The following is a 21,545-nucleotide window of genomic DNA, read 5'->3' on the forward strand; positions in this document are numbered from 1 at the left end:
CTGTTTACACAGAGCAGAGAGGAGAGGACAGGAGAGGCTGGAAACATGACAACACTTCAATATGTGGAGAAAACTGGTTTCACTACATTCAGGACACTTGGAAAAGTGTTGAGATATAATTCTGTTTTATTCCAATTTTTAACATAATTTGAGGAATTCAACTTTTTTTTCTGATTTCTGTCATTAAAATTGTGTTATTCTGCATAAAGACATGTTTGAGTTGTTCCCAATTGCCTGTTTGAACCACTTGCAGTATTCATGGTTTTGCATTATTTGCATCATTATTGAATTAAAACCTTAATTCTATGAAACTGGAGGTCCATGTTTTTCTACTCAAGGTCCTGAGAGTTAATATATCACTGTCATATTTAAATGGTCTTTGTATTTTGTTCAACAAATATAAATCAAACGGGTTCATGAAACATCTCCAAATAGGTTTCATTTTGCTAAATCATGTATTTTCTTCCTGTGCAATCAAGGTTTATTAATCAAAATGTCAGTTTATTCATTTTAGAAATGCAAAAAAGCAGTTAATTACATCATCATGAACTCTTCAAATATTTTTTGTAATTATTCATAAAGTTTGTCAGTGTTTAACTAAATATATATGTATAAAGTGTTTATCTGGGTGTTTGTGTCAGTAGATTTAAACACATTTCAGAAAAATTTAAATAAAAAAAATTGTGTTAATATCTGGAATTAACTTGTAACTTATAAATTGTGATATTAATGACAAAATACATTTTCACTTAAATTAATCAATTTTTAATATTTTTTTTGATTGATTAGATTTAAATAATTTAGGTTTTAATATAGTATATAATTTTTATAAAACAAATTAATTTATAATTATATAACAACATCTAAATATTCAGTTTGTTTGTTTCAGTGTTGAAATGCTTTAAAGTTAAAGAGCCGTCCAGTCACACACACTTCCATTCAACAACAAAGACGACAGTGTGTGTACGTTGCGTGACATAAATTCTCTCGATTAATGACCGTGACTCAACAATGTTCATATTCATCGAGAGGCTTTAGAGACTTAGTGAGTTAACAAACAGCAGCAGAGTCTCTGACCTGCTGACTCACACAGGAACTCAGTACTTTTACTCAAGTACAACTCTGAGGTACTTCCACTTTACTGAGTATTACAATTTAAAAAAAAATATTTAAAAAAGACCAAAAAAAGACGTAAAAGCATGAAAAATTACATTTAAAAAAAACAAAAAATTCAGTACTTTTACTCAAGTACAACTCTGAGGTACTTTTACTTTTACTGTGTATTTCAATTTTTAAAAAATATTTGAAAAAGACCAAAATAAGACGTAAAAACATGAAAAATTACATTAAAGACTCGGCAACACACGTCCACTGGAAACATTTCTCTTACACATTCCTTGCTATACTTTTTTTAAAGCTCCAACAACAAACAAATAAAATACATCTTAATGTATCTCATGTATTCGTTTTACACTTTTGTGATATGTTTCAATTTTTATCCAAATGTGCTGAATAGGTTTGAATATTTTCATTTTATATCCGTTCTGTGTGAAACACTTCGTGCAGTATCTCCTGTATGTGAGGGAGAGAGCTCACACTTTTTCTTGTAAATCTGTAACTTGTCAATAAGTTGGTCTTTTTTTCACGGAATTTGTGATTTTTTTCCCCATCAACTTGAGGTTTTTTTCTATGACATTTTCTCAAAGATTTCTCGTATGAGAGATTTTTTTCTGGTAAATTTGAGATTATTTCTGGCAAATTAGTTTTTTTTTGTCATAAATTTAAGATTTTTTTTCACGTGAATGAGATTTTATTTCTCTTAAATTTGAGAATTTCTTGTAAATGAGATTATTTTCTCGTAAGATATTTTTTCTCTTAAATTTTTTAATATTTCTGGTAAATTTGTGATTTTTTTCTGGTAAGAGATTTTTTTTTCTGGTAAATTTGAGATCCTTTTCTCGTAAATTTTAGTGTTTTTTCTCGTAAATCCTATTTCTTCTGAGATTTTTTTCTCATGTGTTTTTTTTCCTCATAAATTTGCAACTCTTCTTGTAAATTGTTTTTTTCATGTATTAAAAGGTGCTTTCCAAATAAAGTTTATGAAGATTATCAAACGTGTCAAACGTGTTCTGCAGACTTGGAATGAAGTTCAATGAAATTAAATGTAGAACAGCATCTGTTAACTCTTGCAACATCTCGTTTCTTCCTGCAGGAGGCTGCAGCTGAACGACTGACAGATTACGTCCCGGTTTGTGCACCTTAAAGCTCCGAGGTAAGAAGTGTAAAATTTCAAGAGGAAAATTCAGACCTCCGACTTTAATGCAGCGTCAGTTTTCTGTGACCTAAAACAAAAAAAATGTAGGTTTATTTTCCCTCTTAAAAAAGCAGTAAGTTCTGGGAAGTAACAACTGACATATTTTTAGTTATTGCTTAAATTCACTAAACAAAACTTAATAAACATAAATAACAATAATCATAGATGCAGTCATTCACTTGTTAATGGGGAGAACCCCCCAAAACATTTAAAAATGAAAATCGATGTTAAAGAAGCAATAATAATAATAATTCTGGAAACATTATTGTATTTTCAGAGTTTTTATCATTTTTTTTTATTTTTTTAAGTTTCATGTTTGTTTGTAGTAAGAGACAGATGATAATGTTGATTTTTATTTATTTTCTTTTTTTAATGAGAAGTGATGCTTGTAAAGGCTCCTCTGGTGTTGGTAAAAGTCAAAATTTTCACGTTTTATTTGTGAAACGTTTTTCTGAATATCCTGCATTAAATTAAATCAAACAAACAAAAAGTTATTTATCATGACTCAAGGAAAACTGCTTTTTATTCACAAATAAATCAGTTTTTTTTCTGATTCTGCAAAAGCAAAAAGGCGTCTACAGATGATGTTACTGTATAATTATATAGATATATATATAAAAAAAAAGAAAAGAAAGATTAGAAGCATGAAGGATGGAGACTTTGAGCGACACCAGAGGACCGTTCACGGTGAATCCTCAGGTTTTGTGACGTGTAAACGGGGCGGAGTCACACAGAAACCTGACGATGACGTTTCCTTTGTGTCGGAGCGACCAGATGGAATGATGAAGTCTTCTCACTTCCCCAGCAACAAACTGACAGAAACAAACAGGGTCACAGTTAAAAAAAAAACAGCTCTGCAACACAGTCCGAATTCATTAAATATGAAGGGAAACAGGAAACGTGATCAAGAAAAAAGTAAACAAAGATATTTTTTTTGTTGTTGCAATTTTAAGTCTTTTTTTTTGGTCATCTGATGTCTTCTTTTGGTCATTTTACAACTTTGGAAATTTTACAACTTTTGGTCATTTGACATCTTTTTTGGTCATTTTACTTTTTTGGTTATTTGATGCCTTTTTTTTGGGTCATTTGATGCCTTTTTTTGGTCATTTCACTTCTTTTTTTGGTCATTTGACATCTTTCTTTGGTCATTTTACTTCTTTAATTTGTTTTAAGTACTTAAATACTTTAATAATATTCTGAATGTGAAACGAGACACACTGAATTGTTTAAGTTCACCCTCAAAAATCCTGTTACCGGTGAATTTAAAAAGGTGCATTTTCTGTAGGAAAAATATAACTAATAAGAAAAAGGTAAAATTACACCATTTAGCTTAGTCTAAAACAGTAAAAAAAAAACCCTCCATATTTTCAAATTTTGTGTGTGATGAAAAGTCAAGTCAAAGTGACAAAGTGATATTTTATTAAAATCACTTTATGTCTCCCAAGTAAATCATTTGCACGAAACAGATCCTGTTAAACTTTAAAGTCTAGGAGAAGTAAAGTCAGAGATTTGTATGAAAACTAATTTTACAAGCTACAAAACAACATCTAAAGATTTAAAACTACATACGACTGAATTTTGGAATATTTCTCCATTTGTGTGTTTGGGATTTTCTGGGCGTGTTTTTCTGACCATAGCTCCGCCCCCAACACCATATAAGGATATCTACTAGCGCGGATACATTTACTGTTCAAGTTTGAAGCTATATTCTGCATATGGCTGATTCTGCAGCTTTTATGACGCAAAATATAAACAAACAGATTTATTCTGCGTAGTTTGTTTGAACACTCAGAGAGACGGAAGTTGATATCAGACCTCAAGTTTCAGCTCATTTTTTTTAACTATTAAGAAACACTGTTTTTTACATTTGGTGATTGTTTAAAAAAACCCCCAAAGTGTTTAAAAACCCAGACCACATTTATATTTTTGCTTAACCCGGACTGCCAAACTGTGAAGCCATGCGGCCGTTTACACAGAGCAGAGAGGAGAGGACAGGACAGGCTGGAAACATGACAACTCTTTATTATGTGGAGCAAAATAAATATAATAAAATATTAGTGACACTTTAGCAGACATATTCAACTTTTTTTCTGATTTCTGTCATTCTAACTGTTATTCTGCACAAAGACATGTTGGAGTTGACTGTGCTGATTCCACAGAGCTGCAGGACTTTTAGATTTATAGAGATTTTATATGTTGCAGTGATAAATGAGAGAAATGTGACAGCAACAGGAGGTCAGAGGGTAAAACGTGTCTGCAGAGTCAAAGACAGAAACTCACTCGAAGCCGTCTTTCTCCTGCAGGTTCAGCACCAGGCTGTCGGCGCTCAGGTACACCTTGTTCTGGGACTGCGACACCTGCAGGTCACACACACACACACACACACACACACACACACACACACACACACACACACACACACACACACACACACACACACACACACACACACACACACACACACACACACACACACAGAGTGTGAGCGGAGAAAACACAGGTGGAGAGTTCCTGGTCGTGCAGCCTGAGCGAGCTGCTGCTGCGGAGCACAAAGGGAACATTGTGGGAGCTTCAACACTGAGCTGATTCACAGCGAGGAGCTGCTGAGGCCCGCCACTCGCCGTCCGCTCAGGAAACACGCCACCACCACTGTGACGTCACTGATCCACACAGCGAGCACTACACTCTGTTGTGAGGTCACGCTGCGCTGTGAGGACCCCGGCCCTCATCGGCACTCTGACACTACGACAAGTTCTGTCCTTCAAAACTGTCTTCTCAGAAATTTTTAACGTTCTTATAAATCTGTAGCTTTTCTCATTGATGTGTAACTTTTCTCATAAATGTGTAAATTTTTTCTCGTACATTTTTAACTTTTCTCATAAATTTGAAGCATTTAAGCTGACACCCTCTGAGTATTTTCTCGTAAATTTGTGATTTTTTTTCCTTGTACATTTGTAACTTTTTCCCCTAAATTTGTGATTTTTTTTCTTGTAAATTAGTTTTCATACATTTGTGATTTAACTTATTGGAAATTTGTAACTTCTTTTTTTATAAATCTGTGTTTTTTTTCTTGTAATTGTGTTTTTTTGTCATAAATTTGTAATTTTTTTCACATAAATGTGATAAATTTGTGAGTTTTTTCTTGTGCGTTTAATTTTTTGTGTGCTGACCTTTGCCCTTTCGTTTTTAATGTATCTTTCCTCCTGCTGCTACCCGTCTAGCAGAAACCAGACGACCATCAGACAAAACGACAGAGTTCCTTTAGAGAACAGATCTGGTTGAACCTCTGGAGGCTTTTAGAAACACGTTTCTGTGCATTAAAAACCTGAACCAAAAGGAAAAACCCAAGTTGCAATTAAAAGCAGAACATAATCTACTTGTAGCTGCTTAATAAACACTATTTCAGTATTTTTTATCATATATAACAAGAGTATTAAATTGACTTGATTTTGGGGAAAACCAAGGAGTGAAATGTCAGAAGCAGCAGCAGCAGATTTCAGTCTCTAATGTTTCCTCACATTTCATGTTCATGTGGCGCCACCTGGTGGACTCAACCAGCTACTTCACTCAGGCTGCAGCTGTGGTGCCCAACCCGTGGCTCTGGGCCCATCAGGGGGCCACAGCTGCAGGTTTAACACTAAACAGGGAAGACGGAGTCACTGACTGCACGGTGTTTAATCACAGCTGCCAAACTCTGCAACGGAAACCATCATTTCTGCATTTTGGCTTTTAGGGACATTTTTCTTCTTCAGTTACACAGATATGGTGATGCATTTTAGTTTATTGTTCTGCAGAATCGCTGTGTTGTTAAACCATCGTCAGTTTTGTTACAGAGGCACAAAATACCAGAATTTAACATGAAGACTCAAGCGGATATCTTCCAAAGTTAGTCAGTTTCTTTATTTTGTGTCTTTTCGTGACTTCTGAAGACTTTGAATACATTTTTGCACAAAACAAGAACTTCAGATTTTGTCCCCATCACTTGTTAAACCCTCTGATCAGGTCACATGACTTTCCAGCCTTCAGCTTCCCCTCTAAAGTTCTGCTCCAGACTCTATGAAGCCAGATTGTGTTTGATGATGATGGAACAAGTAAAATTGGAGATAAAACTCAAAAGGATTAAAGAAGATAATTTAAAGTTGGTTAAAACAGGAGAAAGGTTTGCAGCAACTTTTACTTCCATTGATTTTTAAAAAACATTTTATTGCTTTATTGTTGCAATTTTAAGTCTTTCAAAATTATATTTATTGTTTATTTTTAATTTATTTTGTCTGTGTTGCTACATGTAGCTCTGTGGAGACGTTTGAGCTGCACAGTTGTATGAAAAGGTGCTCTTACAAATAAAACTGTAAAATAAAGTGGATGTGCTGGATGAAGAGATGATCTCCTCCACAAAAACAGTGATGAAATAATCCAAAACATGCTTATTTTTCATTTTTGTTGTTGTTTGCATTATTGTCTAAAGTGCATTAAAAACATTTAAAACCTCACAGTTAAGGCCAAGACTTTCAGCTTTCAGATGGTTTCTATTTCATGTCTGAGGAATAAATGATTCAGGAAACATTTGGAGCAGTTTTTCAAGTTTCGGGAGGTTGTTTTTCGAGGCAATGCTCACAAGGTTTCAGAGGGAGGTTTTCCAGCAGGACTCAGGTCTTAAAGGGTTAAAGACTCACTTTAGCTCTGCAGAGAACTGTGGGCTGAATGCTTTTGTATAAGGTGCTTTTATGAACAAAACTGTAAAATAAAGTGGACTTTCTGGATGAAAGTCTCAACAATCTGTGCTGTGTTTCAGTGACAATAATGATAAAGTTTCACCTTTAATTATAATATTGAGGTATTTTGTGTATTTTGTGTTTTGTTCTTGTTAATTTGTGATTTTTTTCTTGTTAATTTGTGATTTAACTTCTTGTAAATGTGTTTCTTTTCTTGTACATTTGTAATTTTTTTCTCATAAATTTGTTAGTTGTTTCTTGTAAATTTGTGATTTTCTTCCTCATGAATTTGTAACTTCGTTCTTTGTAAATCTGTTTTTTTTCTCGTAAAAGTTTTAATTTTTTTGACTTACATTTGTGACTTGTTTTCTAGAGTTTTAAATCCTTGTTGACACTTTGTTGTTTGTGTGTGTGTGTGTGTGTGTGTGTGTGTGTGTGTGTGTGTGTGTGTGCGTGATTGAAGAAGCAGCAGAAACATGTTTCCAGTTCTGCTGCAGAGAGAAAAGCTTTCTTACCGTCTTGGCAATGTTCTGCGCCGCCCGAATCTTTCTGAGTTTCAGGTAACCGGGGTTCTTCGTCACGGCCTCGCCCAGCTGAGACACACACACACACACACATACAGGTTTAAATAGTTAGTGTTTTCACAGGAGAATACTGTTACACGGCCAACAAAAGAGAGAGTGGCTGAGCAGAAACAAACGGGATCAAAGCTGCAGGCTCTAATATTCTCACGCACGCTGACAGGCAGCCAAAACAATTACTGCATATTTGGATGAAGTGTTTGTTTAAGAGGCTTCGGTTTGTCGCCACAGTCAAGAGGCGAGGCCCAGTCAGTTCACGTCGGAACAGGAATCCACGTCGGGCGGTTTAGGAGGGATATGCTGCTGTCAATCAGGTCGTGATATATCAGTTTAATTACTGTCGAGCATGAAAACACGAGGAATCAGTCTGATGAGTTTGTACAGAATCTGCAGTAAACATAATCTAAAACTGTTAGCGCTCCAGTAGTGTGTTTTCTTTAAGAGATCACAAAAACTAAACCATTTATCGTAGAAAGAAACTGTAAAAACAAGCATCATCGTCAGAGTTTGAACTTTCTGACGTCGTTGAACGGATCATCAGTTTTGAACATTTTTGTTATAAAAAGTGAGCAAAACTTGTGTTAAATATTTATATTTGTGTCAGAATCTCTTTACATGTGTCATTTAAAATAAAGCGTTTGCACTAACCAGATCCTGTTAAAAACATTAAATTCTGCTCCTCAGAGACACTGTGAAGACATGATTGATTCTGCTGAGACCAACGGTCACGTGACAAATATTAACTGAAAATCTGTTTACACAGAGCAGAGAGGAGAGGAAAGGAGAGGCTGTTTACACAGAGCAGAGAGGAGAGGACAGGACAGGAAAGGCTGTTTACATAGAGCAGAGAGGAGAGGACAGGACAGGAGAAGCTGTTTACACAGAGCAGAGAGGAGAGGACAGGAGAGGCTGGAAACATGACAATAGTTCAATATGCATAAATTCTGTTTATTTATATGTTTTAAAAATAAAATTAACAAATATAACTTGGATTTTCTCCTTTTTTTATGGTTTCTGTCATTTTAACTGTTATTCTGCACAAAGACATCTTTGAGTTGTTCTGATTCGATAGAGCTGCAGGACATATAGACTATAGAGATAGGTTGCAGGACACAGAGAGGAGAATGTAAAAAACGCCCTGAAACGCCTCGTTGGAGCTCGGAGGGTTAACTGTCAGACTGGTGCAGCAGGTCTGGTGATCACAGACATGTAAACCTTCTGTCGAGGCACAAACAGCCCGAGGACTCAACAACAGGTTTAAATCAACAACAGTAACAGTGAGAACGCTGCCGCCTTCTGGAAACAGCTGCTGACAAACTGTTGACGTTTTTAACCCTCTGAACACCAATGAGACGATTCAGAGCGTTTTGTTTTTTTTGCTCTTTTCACATTCGCTTCACTGTGTCCTTGTGCCTCTCCTGTCCTCTCCTCTCAGCTCTGTGTAAACAGCCTCTCCTGTCCTCTCCTCTCAGCTCTGTGTAAACAGCCTCTCCTGTCCTCTCCTCTCTGCTCTGTGTAAACAGCCTCTCCTGTCCTCTCCTCTCTGCTCTGTGTAAACAGCCTCTCCTGTCCTCTCCTCTCTGCTCTGTGTAAACAGCCTCTCCTGTCCTCTCCTCTCTGCTCTGCGTAAACAGATTTTCAGTAAATATTTGGTGGTATTGTATATAGAATTAATTTTGTTCAAAAAAATATGTACAATTAATTTTAAAAATTCAACAAAAATTGCCTAAATTAGAGCATTTATCACAGACAGAAACCGTAAAAATAGAAATGATTCTGAATTTTCCCATTTCTGGTGGTCTTTGAATGAATCCTGTGACGAACATTAATAAATAACATCTGAGGAAAAAAAAGTTGATATTTCTGTCAGAATCTTTTAATTCAACATGTATCATTCAAAAAACGTTTTTTTTTTTTCTTAATTCTTCATCTATCCGTACTTATTGCTCTCTTTGTGCTTATACAACTAAATTAATAATACGAATGAATAAAAGTTTATATATTAGGGAAACGCAAACCTTAAATACAGCACTTTTTTAAAATAGTGGTCTCGCTCCTTTTCAGTGAAACATACGAGGATGAAGACACGACTATTTCACCCCTTGGAGGGAAAAGAAGAATAGAAGAAGAATAAAGTGAGACCCTGAACATGAACTTACCATCTTTGCAGCCTGAGCTTCTCCTTCAGCCTGGATGATCTTCTGTCTCTGGTCCTGTTTGGCCTTTTCTACGTAAAACTGTGCTCGCTGCGCCTCCTGCTGGGCTGGAGAGGAACAAACACACACACACACACACAAAATTACAACAGCTTAATAACTCTAACAGCAGGTATCCCTCAGAGGTCGAACACAGACCATTTTTTCTTGTAATTTTTTTTTTTTTTTTTTTTTTTAACTTGTAAATGTGTATTTTTCTATCCATTTATTTCATTTCTAAGGAGTAAATAGTTAATAAATAAATAAATAAATAAATATCTCATTATTTGTTATAGATTAACCTCCCGAACTGTCCATTAACCATTTTTCTTCTTTCAGATGCTGGCTCAGTTTTAAGTGCTCCAGGTTGTGATATCTTGACAGAAGTGGTCCCTTGGCCTCTGACCTCCACATATCTGAATGAAAATGTGTCCCAATTTATAATCATCCCATGCAAAATGTTCTTTTGTATGTGAATCTTTGTGCATCCTGGGGTCCCTGAACAGTCTGTGAACTGCAAAAATTGGGACAGTAAATACAATACTACAATAATACAATACACAATAAATCTGTGTGACACTTAATATACTAAACTTAAGATATATTTGGGCCATTTTTAGAGGTGACATGCCCACTTTATGCATCTTTTCCAGTGCAGTTTGGAGCAGAAACCATGCAGTGTTTCTCCTGCAGTAAATGTGTTATTGTGTCCTCTTGTGTGTGAATCTTTGTGCATCCTGGGGTCCATAAACAGTTTGTGAGCTGCATAAATGGGGTCTGAGTGGAAAGCTGAGACTCTTGTGGATTCAATGAGCCCAATGTTCTTCATGTGTGATGATGTTAGTGAGTGAAACTTGAGCTCAGTGTATAAAATGAGCTGCTGTGACCTCTAGGATAATCACAGCCTCATGAAACTTTACAACTACAAACTAGAGACCTACACTCAAAAAAAGCAAACTGGGTGTCTGTTACCTTCTCCTTAGTCTAACATGATGTCCTAAATGATGTTTTGTGGTTGAACAGTTTTAAAACATGTAGTTTTAGCATAAAATGCAACACTTTAAAATTTACTAGAATACTTTATGTTAAAACAACCTAATTAAATTGCTGAATATAATACTCTGTTTAAAAATGATTTATTTCCTGAATAATTACTATTATGTTCATTTTCATATGATAAAGGTAATCTTTCAGGCTAAACCACTTCAACCTAACTTTGTTTTGTTGGCTCAGCACAATTAATTCATGTACTTCACTATTTTAAAAAGTAGTTGTAACTACCCTATTAGATAAAACTATTAATAATGTCATACACGTTTAAATGGCCCAAGAAAATTACGTTAGTATGTTACAATTACCCTTACAAATCTAGTTGGACTGACCCCTGGTAATTAAGTAACAGTAACGCAAATACATCATGTTGACCCAACATATTTACATTTTGTTCACTCTACAAAACTGTTTCTCGCTAAATTAAAGCATTTTATTTAGGTGGAAATGATTTCCATAATTTTATTTCGTTCTGGGAACAAGTTATTTTTTGGAGTGTAGAGCGTGCAGAGGACTGATAGCTGAGACTCTAGATTCACAATAAGCAGCAACACAACACAAGTGCTGCCATACAATCACACAAAATACACAGATCTACTAAATGTCAAAACCAGATTCTGAAACAAGATCACAGCATGGAATTTTTCTCTCCTCCTCTAAAGGTCTGGGAGTCTGAATGAGATTCTGGAGGGAGTTTATCAGTATTTTTATCAATTCGAGCCAAAAAAACTGTTACATTTTGCACCAAATCTGTGCAACAAAAGGTATCAACCCAATAACTGCTGCAACAACTTCTGAGAGATAACCAGCCTGAAAGAGACACTTTAAGCATTTGAATTAATTATTTTTTACAGACTTATGACTAGAAAATGAAACACTAACTAAAAACAGTTCATCAATAACTATTTGGAGTCCTTTTTTGAGTGTTTTGCAGCGTTGTTTCAACAACTTCCCAACATGATATCCTTCCATGCTACTGCTCTAGAGATTCCTTAGAAAAAACGGCCAGTTTTGGTGTCACTTTGAGCTTCATTTCTCACTATTTTCATCAGTCGACTCATGGAGAAAATAATGAGCAGATTAATCCATGATGAACAGTAAAAGCCTGCTTCTACATGAATGCAATATTTTCATAATCTAATGATATCATGTATAATATTAGAACAGTCTGTCTGCAGGGACATGTTTATACTTTAACTACATTTTACAGATTATACTTGCACACTTACTGTATTTTTACTTTTTAGAGGTGTGAATCAGCATATCGGCCCCGCGATACGTTTCATCCCGATGCTTGAGTCACGATACGGCATTACTGCGATTTTAATCATTTTGCGATATGGTGAGTATTGATACAATATATTGAGATTTAACTGTAACCGCATTTTGTGTCCAAAAAATTTAATTTAATCAAGAATTGTTGAGTCCGGGTGGTCCGTGGCGTAGTGGGTTACACAGGCGCCCCATGTATAGAGGCTAAAGTCCTTGCTGCGGTGGAGCCGGGTTCGAATCCGGCCTGAGCTCCCTTTACCGCATGTCCTCCCCTCTGTCACCCCCTTTCTATCTGTCTCTCTCTTTCAATAAAGCATGTAAAATGGCAAAAAAAAAAATCTTTAAAAAAAAAAAAAAAAAAAAAAAAAAAGAATTGTTGAGTCCAATCAGAGAAAATTCACAGTCTATTCATCTCACTTCAGTCTTTTTATTTCTCCACAATGAGAGTCAAACCCACAGACTGACCAACAAAGTATTCAGTCAAACTGAACTGAACTGATATCAAACATGTATGGACGACAACAACTGCAGCATTTTATCAAACTTTCACAAACAACAAGCTTCACTGCTAAAAATGTTTCTGAATGAAACAGAAAAAAAAAGTCAAAATAGCAAATAATTTAACAACTTCCCGACACGATATCCTGCCGCCAATTTATACACATTTTCTGGTCATTTTTATTTTTTGCAGATAATTTCTACTTTTTTCTGGAAATTCTACTTTTTCTTCTTGTAGTTTTTTTAACTTTTTTTTTTCTTGTGAATTAGATTTTTGTTTCTGGTAATTAAGACTCTTATTTTGGTAATTTCTATTTTTTTCCTGATAATTTTACTTTTTTTCCTGGTAGTTTTGACTTTTTTTCTAGTATTTCTACTTTTTTTCTGAAGGCAGATTAACTGCTTTTCTTACAGTAAAACTTTAGATTTAATGTAAAAATCATTAAAACCTTTTTAATAAAAAAACCCCGAAACTTTAGCCTGACTTGTTAGACACGATATCCTGATGCAGAATTAATAAAAAAATTTCTGGTTATTTCTAATTTTCTGGTAATTCTACTTTTTTTCTGATAATTCTACATTTTTTTCCTGTCATTTTGGCTATTTTTCTGTTAATTAAGACTTGTTTTCTGGTAATTATGACTTTTTTCTGGTAATTCCTACTTTTTTCTGATAATTCTTTTCTAGTAATTACACTTTTTTCACTCCAAAACTTTAGCCTAACTTCTTGTTAGACACGATATCCTGATACAGAATTAATACATTTTTTCTGGTTATTTCTATTTTTATTATTATATCTATTCTATTTCTATTTCAATTATTTTCTGGTAATTCTACTTTTTTCTTGTAATTTTGGCTATTTTTCTGGTAATTAAGACTTGTTTTCTGGTAATTATGACTTTTTTTCTGGTAATTCCTACTTTTTTCTGATAATTCTTTTCTAGTAATTACACTTTTTCCCGAAGACAGATTAACAGTTTTTCTTACAGTAAAACTTTAGATTAAATGTAAAAATGTTGTAAAATAGAAATAATTTAAAACATTTGGTAAACCCCCCCCCAAAACTTTAGACTAACTGTTATTTCCACAACTTCCCGACATGATATCCTGACGGGTGGTATCTATAGATTCCTTCCATCTTCCAGTTTCATGATACCAGGATCTCCAGTATATTAATAAAAGTGAGCCCGTTACGGCCTCCATCGGGCCGTCAGAACTCTAAATATCGATATTTGGCGGCAATGAGTCGATACATTATTGCCATGTTAAATATTGCGACACTATGCTGTATTTAATTTTGAGGTGATTTAACTAGAGTAATGGATGAGAATAATCAGCTTCCACTCACCGACTTGCTTGGCCTCGACAGCGGCCGTGTACTCTCGGCTGAAGCTCAGCTCGGTGATGGCCACGTCGTCCAGGATGATGTTGAAGTCTTTGGCGCGCTCGAACAGCTCTCTGCGGATCAGCAGTGACACCTGCAGGAGGAGGAGACGCTGAGTCGGAAGGAGTCTCATGACTCAGGTTCAGAGGGAAAACCCTCAAATATCGATGCAGCAAAACTCATTCCCTGCACGCTCTTCTTCAATAAAACGTTGAAGAATTACAGTCAAGGTTTGGGTTTTAAAATTCAGTTATTGACTTTGAGATTTTTCTTTGCAGCGAATAATACATTTTTTTGTAGTCAGTTATTTTAACCCTCAAGAAAGTATGTTTTCTTTTTTAAATAACTGCCAAAACAGACAGTGTGTGAAACAGACATTATCGTCAGAGTCTGAACTTTCCAGTGGTCCTTGAATGGATCATTTGTGAGAAAAGTCTGTTATAAAAAATTACCAAAACGAAGCTTAATAGTTAATTATTTTATCTCTGTCATTCAAACATTTTATTTTAATTTTTATCAATATTTATCAGGATTTATATATTTTTACATGCATTTTTTTCCTGTTACTCCAAAGTAAAACAATTCTTCTACTTTAGTCGTACTCTATTATTAATGATACAAATCATTAATTGATTTGATTAAATACACATTGTTCATTATTCAATTCATATCAACCCGTAATTGTCAATTAATTTAGCCAAAATGATGAAAAAAAAAATGTTTTTCATTAATATTTGATTCATATTTTCATCACAAACTAATGTCACAAGACACAAAGTGACAACTGCAGGGCATTAGATTATATATAAATTTAGTGGCATATTTCTTTAAAAGTATTCACAGCATTATAATGTTTATAATAAATATAATAATAACGAAACACTTTTATAAGAATTATTAAAATAATAAATAAAATACTACTTTATAATCATTAGTAAAATAAACATTTTATAAACATTAACATAAATAAAAGAACATTTTATAATTATTAAAATAATAAATAAAATATTGTATAATTATTAAAACAATGGAAAAACACTATTTTGTAATTATTAAATAATAAATAATATAATATTGTATTAAAATAAGAATGAGAATAAACAATAGAACACCATGTAATAATTATTATTAAAATAATAATAATAGTATTAATAAATAAAACACTTTTATATAAAAATCCCTTCACTGAACTTGTACTTAATAACATGACTCTAAACCTCTAACAGTGTGTCAGAACTACTGGGCGTGCTGTACCTGAGCTCTCTGCGTGATGAGCTGCGAGGCGTTGAACTTGGCCACGACGCTCTTCAGCACCTCGTTGACGATGGACGGCAGCACGCGCTCGTCGTAGTCTTGTCCCAGCTGCTGGTAGAGGGCGGGCAGGTTGGACGCCAGCGGCCGCGACAGTACTCGCAGAGAGATGCTCACCATCTGCAGGTCTGATGCCAGAGACACAGAGACACATTAGATTGACTTATTTTGCCATCTAACCCCTCCTCCTAGACCACGGACTGCCACGTTTACAGCTCTCACCACATTTAATCGTCACAGAAAGTATCGTCTGAGGCTACGTTTACATGATGACGGTCTGAACAGAAGACGCAAAAGTGGCGTCGCGTCTTCACTTTTTATTCCTCGTTTAGACGAGCATTTTCAGGAGGAAATCTGCTGCAAACGGTGACGCAAAAGTGTGTGAAATTGGATTGTATGCAGCCAGGCGGCATCACTTAAAGCGATAAGAGCATCTTTGGGCATGCAGAAGTTTTCACGCCACACATTTTCATCAGCTACTCCTTCCACAAAGTTCTCCACCATCACTAGATCTCCCAGGTCTTGTTCACAGCCGTCTGGCTCGCCTCCGACCAATCGGTGCATCCAAAATGTGATGGAGGTAATTCCAGATCCTTCTCTGTTCACTAATACTATCTGTACATATCCTGTACATTTGGTGGAAAGACTCCTGTAAGTTTATTAGAGCTGCCAGAGCAGCTTGAAGGTCCGACGCATGGAAATAATCCCTCGTTTGTTTATTTCCCTGTACTGGAGCATGTATGTGACGTAAACACATACGTGACGTGAGCAGATCAGATCAGAGTTTTGTGTCTTGTCAGTGTAGACGACACGCTACGGAGGAGCGGATTTAACTTTTCCACTTTGGAAGGTGGTTTCAGATTTTTGCGTCTTTAAGCCCCCAAAACGCCGTCACCGTCTAAACGAAAGGCACTTCCAATAAAATATTTTGTCGTTTTTACCTGCGAGCGTCCTCGTGTAAACGGGGCCTTAGACCGACTTACTGCCACTGATTAGGGTTGTCAAAAGTATTGATACTAAATCATTGTATCCGGATACGATACTCATTTTCAAAAGTATCGATGCTGCGTCCTTCTCTCTGCCTGCCCACACACAGACACCTCCCCCTCACCGTGACGTGCACAAGCAGTACTTCAAACTTGGTGAAACATCTTCAGGACCGACACCCTTTACAGTGAATGTCGACAGGTTAGTGTCTTTGGTTTCAGACTGACCTATTACTGATGTTATTGTGGCCGGTGGCTAGCATTAATGTTGGTCGTGTTATCATTAGCCATTAGCCGCAGCTAGCAATTAAAGGCTGATGTCACATTAATGATTATAAACAACGTAAATAAATAAATAAATCAGGCACGTAGTATGCCCATATTACGTTAATTGACACAGTGTCAGTATACATAAGCATTAAGAGTTAATAAGTTTACATAAATGTTGGTGACTGAAAAGTGTTATTTTCTCTCTTGAAGTCCCAGAATGAAGCAGAGAAAAGTCGACCTGCAACCAAACAGCAACACACACAGCGACTCTACCTCTTTTTTATCAAGCTTTCCTAATATTGTGCACAGCATACAACCTCAAAATATTGTTCTAATTGTTATTGTTTATTGTATTTATTTATTTATTGCACTACCTCAGACCTGAAGCTTGTTATCATAGTTGCAGTTTCTTTTTGCACAACTGTTTTTTATGATAAATATTTAACCTGTGGTTCTGTTCATTTTTACATGTTGCATTTTTCTTGTTAATAAAAATATTTCTGTTAAACTTTGGGGTCTTTGTTTTTGTCCTGGTGGTATCGAAAATGGTATCGAGTATCGAATATTTTCCTGAGTATCGGTATCGAGTTGAAAATTTTAGTGTCGTGACAACCCTACCACTGATACAATCATGGAAAAATTAGACCACGCTTGTTTTCTTCAGTTTCTCTTTCATTTTAAATAGCTCATAGAAGTTTAATTTAGGAGCTGATAACCCTGGAAAATGTCTAGATATCACCTCTTAAATTAAACTCTTATCAGCTATTTTTGTTGTCATTATATTTGTCCAAAAATGAACAAGAAATTGAAGAAAACAATGTGGTCTAATATTTTTTTCAATGACTGTATAATAATATTTTCTGAATAAAAAGAGCAATGGACTTAAAATCATCAGAGTGAAACTCAGCTGAATCCCAAAATATCCAATAAAAACATTTTGTTTTTTTTCCTGCAACCCAAATTTAAATAATTAAATATTTTATCTTACAATTTCATTGATTTCTTGACTGATAAAAGGGAAATGGTTAACATATTTTATCCTTTATATTAATTTTTCAAAACTAAAACTTTTATTATGAAGGGCAAAAAGGTGAAGCTGTATGCAACTCAGTAAATAATTGATTTAGATGAAGATAAGACACATAATGTAAATAAATAAATGAAACTAAAATATGAAAAGAAGAATAGCCAGAATGCCGGAGCTCTAACAGACAGAAGGGACAGATATAGGAACAAGATATTTCTGTTCACAGTAGAACTAGAAATGACAAACCTCCAGGACCAATAAAACTCAGTTTGTGCTTTAAACGTTTCCCAGTAAATTATTTTTCTGTTCCAGAAAAATAGTTTTGCGTTTCAGAGTGAGATTTTGTTGGTGTTTCTGACCTTTGCTTCCAGTGAGAGACGAGATCTTTCTGGGTCTGGCCCTGATGTCGTAGATGATGGGGTACTGGAACCAGGGAACCCTGAACACGAACACACACGAACACACACGAACACACACGAACACACACACACACACACACACACACACACACACACACACACACACACACACACACACACACACACACACACACACACACACACACACACACACACACACACACACACACACACACACACACACACACACACACACACACACACACACACACACACACCTTGGAATCACTGCAGCTTCATCTTAGCGAAACAGTGGTACAAATACATTCTCTAAACTTCAAAAGAGAGATAGTTTCATTTCATCTATAATGGTTTAACTTAAATTGTGGCAGGAAATATTACAGCTGTCTGCCAAATGATGCAGAATGGCAAGTTGTTACTGCACACTGCACCTACACTCGCATAAATAAATACATTTTAAATGAATGGGAAAAATGTAATAAAAACAATTTAAGACCCATTTCACATCCATACTGGCAAACAAGAAGGAAATTCGGAGGCCCTGAATGACTTGCAAAGTTTATGAATTAATTCTCAGCTCTTTCACATTGGAATAAAAAAATGCTTAACCTCACTAAAAACACCAGAAGCTTCTCCACTGTAAACTGATATTTGTTTAGAACTCAAAAATTGAAACATTTAAAAACGGCTGAAGTTTATGCATTTGTTTTAAATAAAACGTTCATACATTTTTAAGACCTTTCACAATTGTATTTAAGACGTATGAGGTTTTAAGAGAATTTTAGACCTTTTAAGGCCTTTAATTCAAATTAGATTTTAGACGTAGTTTATTGAATTACCTTTTTTTTCCCCCCATTCTGGCAGCTTTACCCTACATACATTCACACAGACACAGTTTTGTCTTCTTGTCATCAATCCTTCTCCGCCACCTTGTTTATTAAGATGAAGACAGATGAAGAGTTCTGAGGTGAGAAGCTTCCTACCTGAAGTGCAGTCCCTCAGCGAGGACCGTGTCCATCTGGATCCCTCCGATCCTGTTGAAGACGATCGCTCTCTGTCCTCCTTCAACTGCAGCAAACAAACATCATTTAATACTGGAACTGACAGGATGAGCCACAAATACTGGTAACCCTCTGAACCCCAGAACCTGCCTAAACTAAATAAGATCACCACCAGTTATAACAGCCACAAACTGTTAAATCAAAAGTTATTATTATTAAAGTTCCAGTGGTACTTGAAAGAATGTGACAAACACTTTCCTCGCAACAAACGACCAAACTGAAGCCACATTTGTGATATTTCATCAAAATGTGTCCAACAATAAGCAGTTATCACTGACCAGATGATCGTAAACATTCAATAGTTTCTCCTAAGCAACACTGTGAGGCTGTTTACACAGAGCAGAGAGGAGAGGACAGGAGAAGGGATCCACAAGTGTCCTGAATGTTGTAAAACCAGTTTTCTCCACATATTGAAGTATTGTCATGTTTCCAGCCTCTCCTGTCCTCTCCCCTCTGCTCTGTGTAAACAGCCTCTCCTGTCCTCTCCTCTCTGCTCTGTGTAAACAGCCTCTCCTGTCCTCTCCTCTCTGCTCTGTGTAAACAGTCTCTCCTGTCCTCTCCTCTCTGCTCCGTGTAAATAGCCTCTTTTGTCCTCTCTGCTCTGTGTAAACAGCCTCTCCTGTCCTCTCCCCTCTGCTCTGTGTAAACAGCCTCTCCTGTCCTCTCCTCTCTGCTCTGTGTAAATAGCCTCTCCTGTCCTCTCCTCTCTGCTCTGTGTAAACAGTCTCTCCTGTCCTCTCCTCTCTGCAAACAGCCTCTCCTGTCCTCTCCTCTCTGCTCTGTGTAAACAGCCTCTCCTGTCCTCTCCTCTCTGCTCTGTGTAAACAGCCTCTCCTGTCCTCTCCTCTCTGCTCTGTGTAAATAGCCTCTCCTCTCTGCTCTGTGTAAACAGTCTCTCCTGTCCTGTCCTCTCCTCTCTGCTCTGTGTAAACAGTCTCTCCTGTCCCCTCCTCTCTGCTCTGTGTAAACAGTCTCTCGTGTCCTCTCCTCTCTGCTCTGTGTAAACAGCCTCTCCTTAATGTTTTTAGTGAGATCTGGTTAGTGCAAACACTTCATTTTGTAGAATAAAGAGATTCTGACACAATTATCAACATTTTAACACACGTTTTGGTCGCTTTTTTCTAATGGAAGTGCCCTTTTAGCATGACAGTCGTAGCATGACGTGTTTGATTTAATACTTTACATTTTTTCCTCTTGTAATGGAACTATTTTGCATGCACACATTTAAATGTAGATGTTAAAGGATTTATCGTGCAGCCTTGGTGCAAAGGGTCAAGGTGTATTCTGGACAGTTAGTGGCTGCAGTGTCCAGGTAAGGGGCAAGTGGATGAAGGGTTTAGGTTACTACCTGTGTATGTTGCTTCCTTCACTCCATAAGCCAGAGCTCCAGCACCGATCAGCAGTTTGAGCCCCAGTCCTGCTCCCCGAGGACCCGATGACATCCTGCCTGCGATCTGCCGCAGCTGCTGCAGAAAACCCTGAAACACAAAGACCAGAGTTTCAGATAAATGAAGTCAAAGTTAGACACATGCTGGTAATGGTTAAAACTCCCTCCACAGACATGAGTAACCTTCGCACTGGATGGACAACCATGTTGAAGGTTGACACTTTCCCCCAGTGACCATACCAACACTGAATCTAGCCACAAAAACACGCCATGTGTGCGCAGCACCGTGGCCAAATCCCATTTAAAAACCCGCTGTTTCAATGTTTGCTAGAACAAAAGCAAATAAATTACATAGTTACAAATAAACTTATTACAAATAAGTGTCACAGAGTGTTTTAATTGTATATGCTGGAATCCTCAATTCGGCTTACATCTGATTTATGAAGCGGAATTAGTTTGCTAGAATAGCAGCAATGTCTTCGTGCTTTCTTATAGGGCTGATTGATGCAAATCGCCGTGAAACGTGAGCAGGTTCAGGTGCGACTCTGTGCTTAAATTATGTTTTTAAAGATCTCCGAGCATCTCAGTCTACTATTATGTATGCCGAATTGAAGAGGACAATTTAAAAACCTCTAAACAAGTGCATATTATTATTGCATCATTGCTGTAGATGTATTAATTAGCGGGGAAACGTTAATTTGTTAGATTTTTAGGCAGAGTCTGGCGTCCTCGAGGACTGTTATTGGATTGTTAGCTCACCAACATTAGTTAGATTTTAGAAGTCTTTCATGTTTTGTGTCTCTAACCTGAAGTGTTGTGATTAAAATTTAAAGCTAACGGACCTTTAACGGTCAGCTAACGTTAGCTTACATCAGACTCACGTGTTGCGTTAAAAAAGAGAGCTGCTGATGTCACGAACCGGCGAGCAAAGAGCGGGAAGCAGCGGAGCCGTTCAACCGAACTACAGCAGCACCGGGACGCAGATTAACGACGGAGGTGAAGAATAAAACACTTACACCGGGATCCTTATTCGCCATGCTCGTCCTCTCCTCGTCTGTCACAAAACCAGTGAAGAAGAGAACCAAGGTCACGTCTGATGACGTACTTCCGTCTACGC

At 36.4% G+C, this 21,545-nt stretch overlaps 1 protein-coding gene across 1 annotated transcript; it reads right to left on the reverse strand.

Moving 5' to 3' along the window:
- Positions 1-2,805: 2,805 nt before the first annotated feature.
- phb2a (prohibitin 2a) lies at positions 2,806-21,545 on the reverse strand. Its single transcript, XM_059344548.1, has 10 exons — positions 21,445-21,545; positions 20,390-20,519; positions 18,964-19,048; positions 17,960-18,039; positions 15,261-15,445; positions 13,971-14,100; positions 9,767-9,870; positions 7,542-7,619; positions 4,595-4,671; positions 2,806-3,126 (listed from the first exon to the last, which is right to left on the reverse strand). Exons 1-10 carry the CDS (start codon positions 21,463-21,465, stop codon positions 3,108-3,110), a joined length of 909 nt encoding a protein of 302 aa, XP_059200531.1. The 5' UTR covers positions 21,466-21,545; the 3' UTR covers positions 2,806-3,107.

This window comes from Centropristis striata, chromosome 11, assembly GCF_030273125.1.
Source record: "Centropristis striata isolate RG_2023a ecotype Rhode Island chromosome 11, C.striata_1.0, whole genome shotgun sequence".
In the NCBI taxonomy this organism is placed as follows: Eukaryota; Metazoa; Chordata; class Actinopteri; order Perciformes; family Serranidae; genus Centropristis; species Centropristis striata.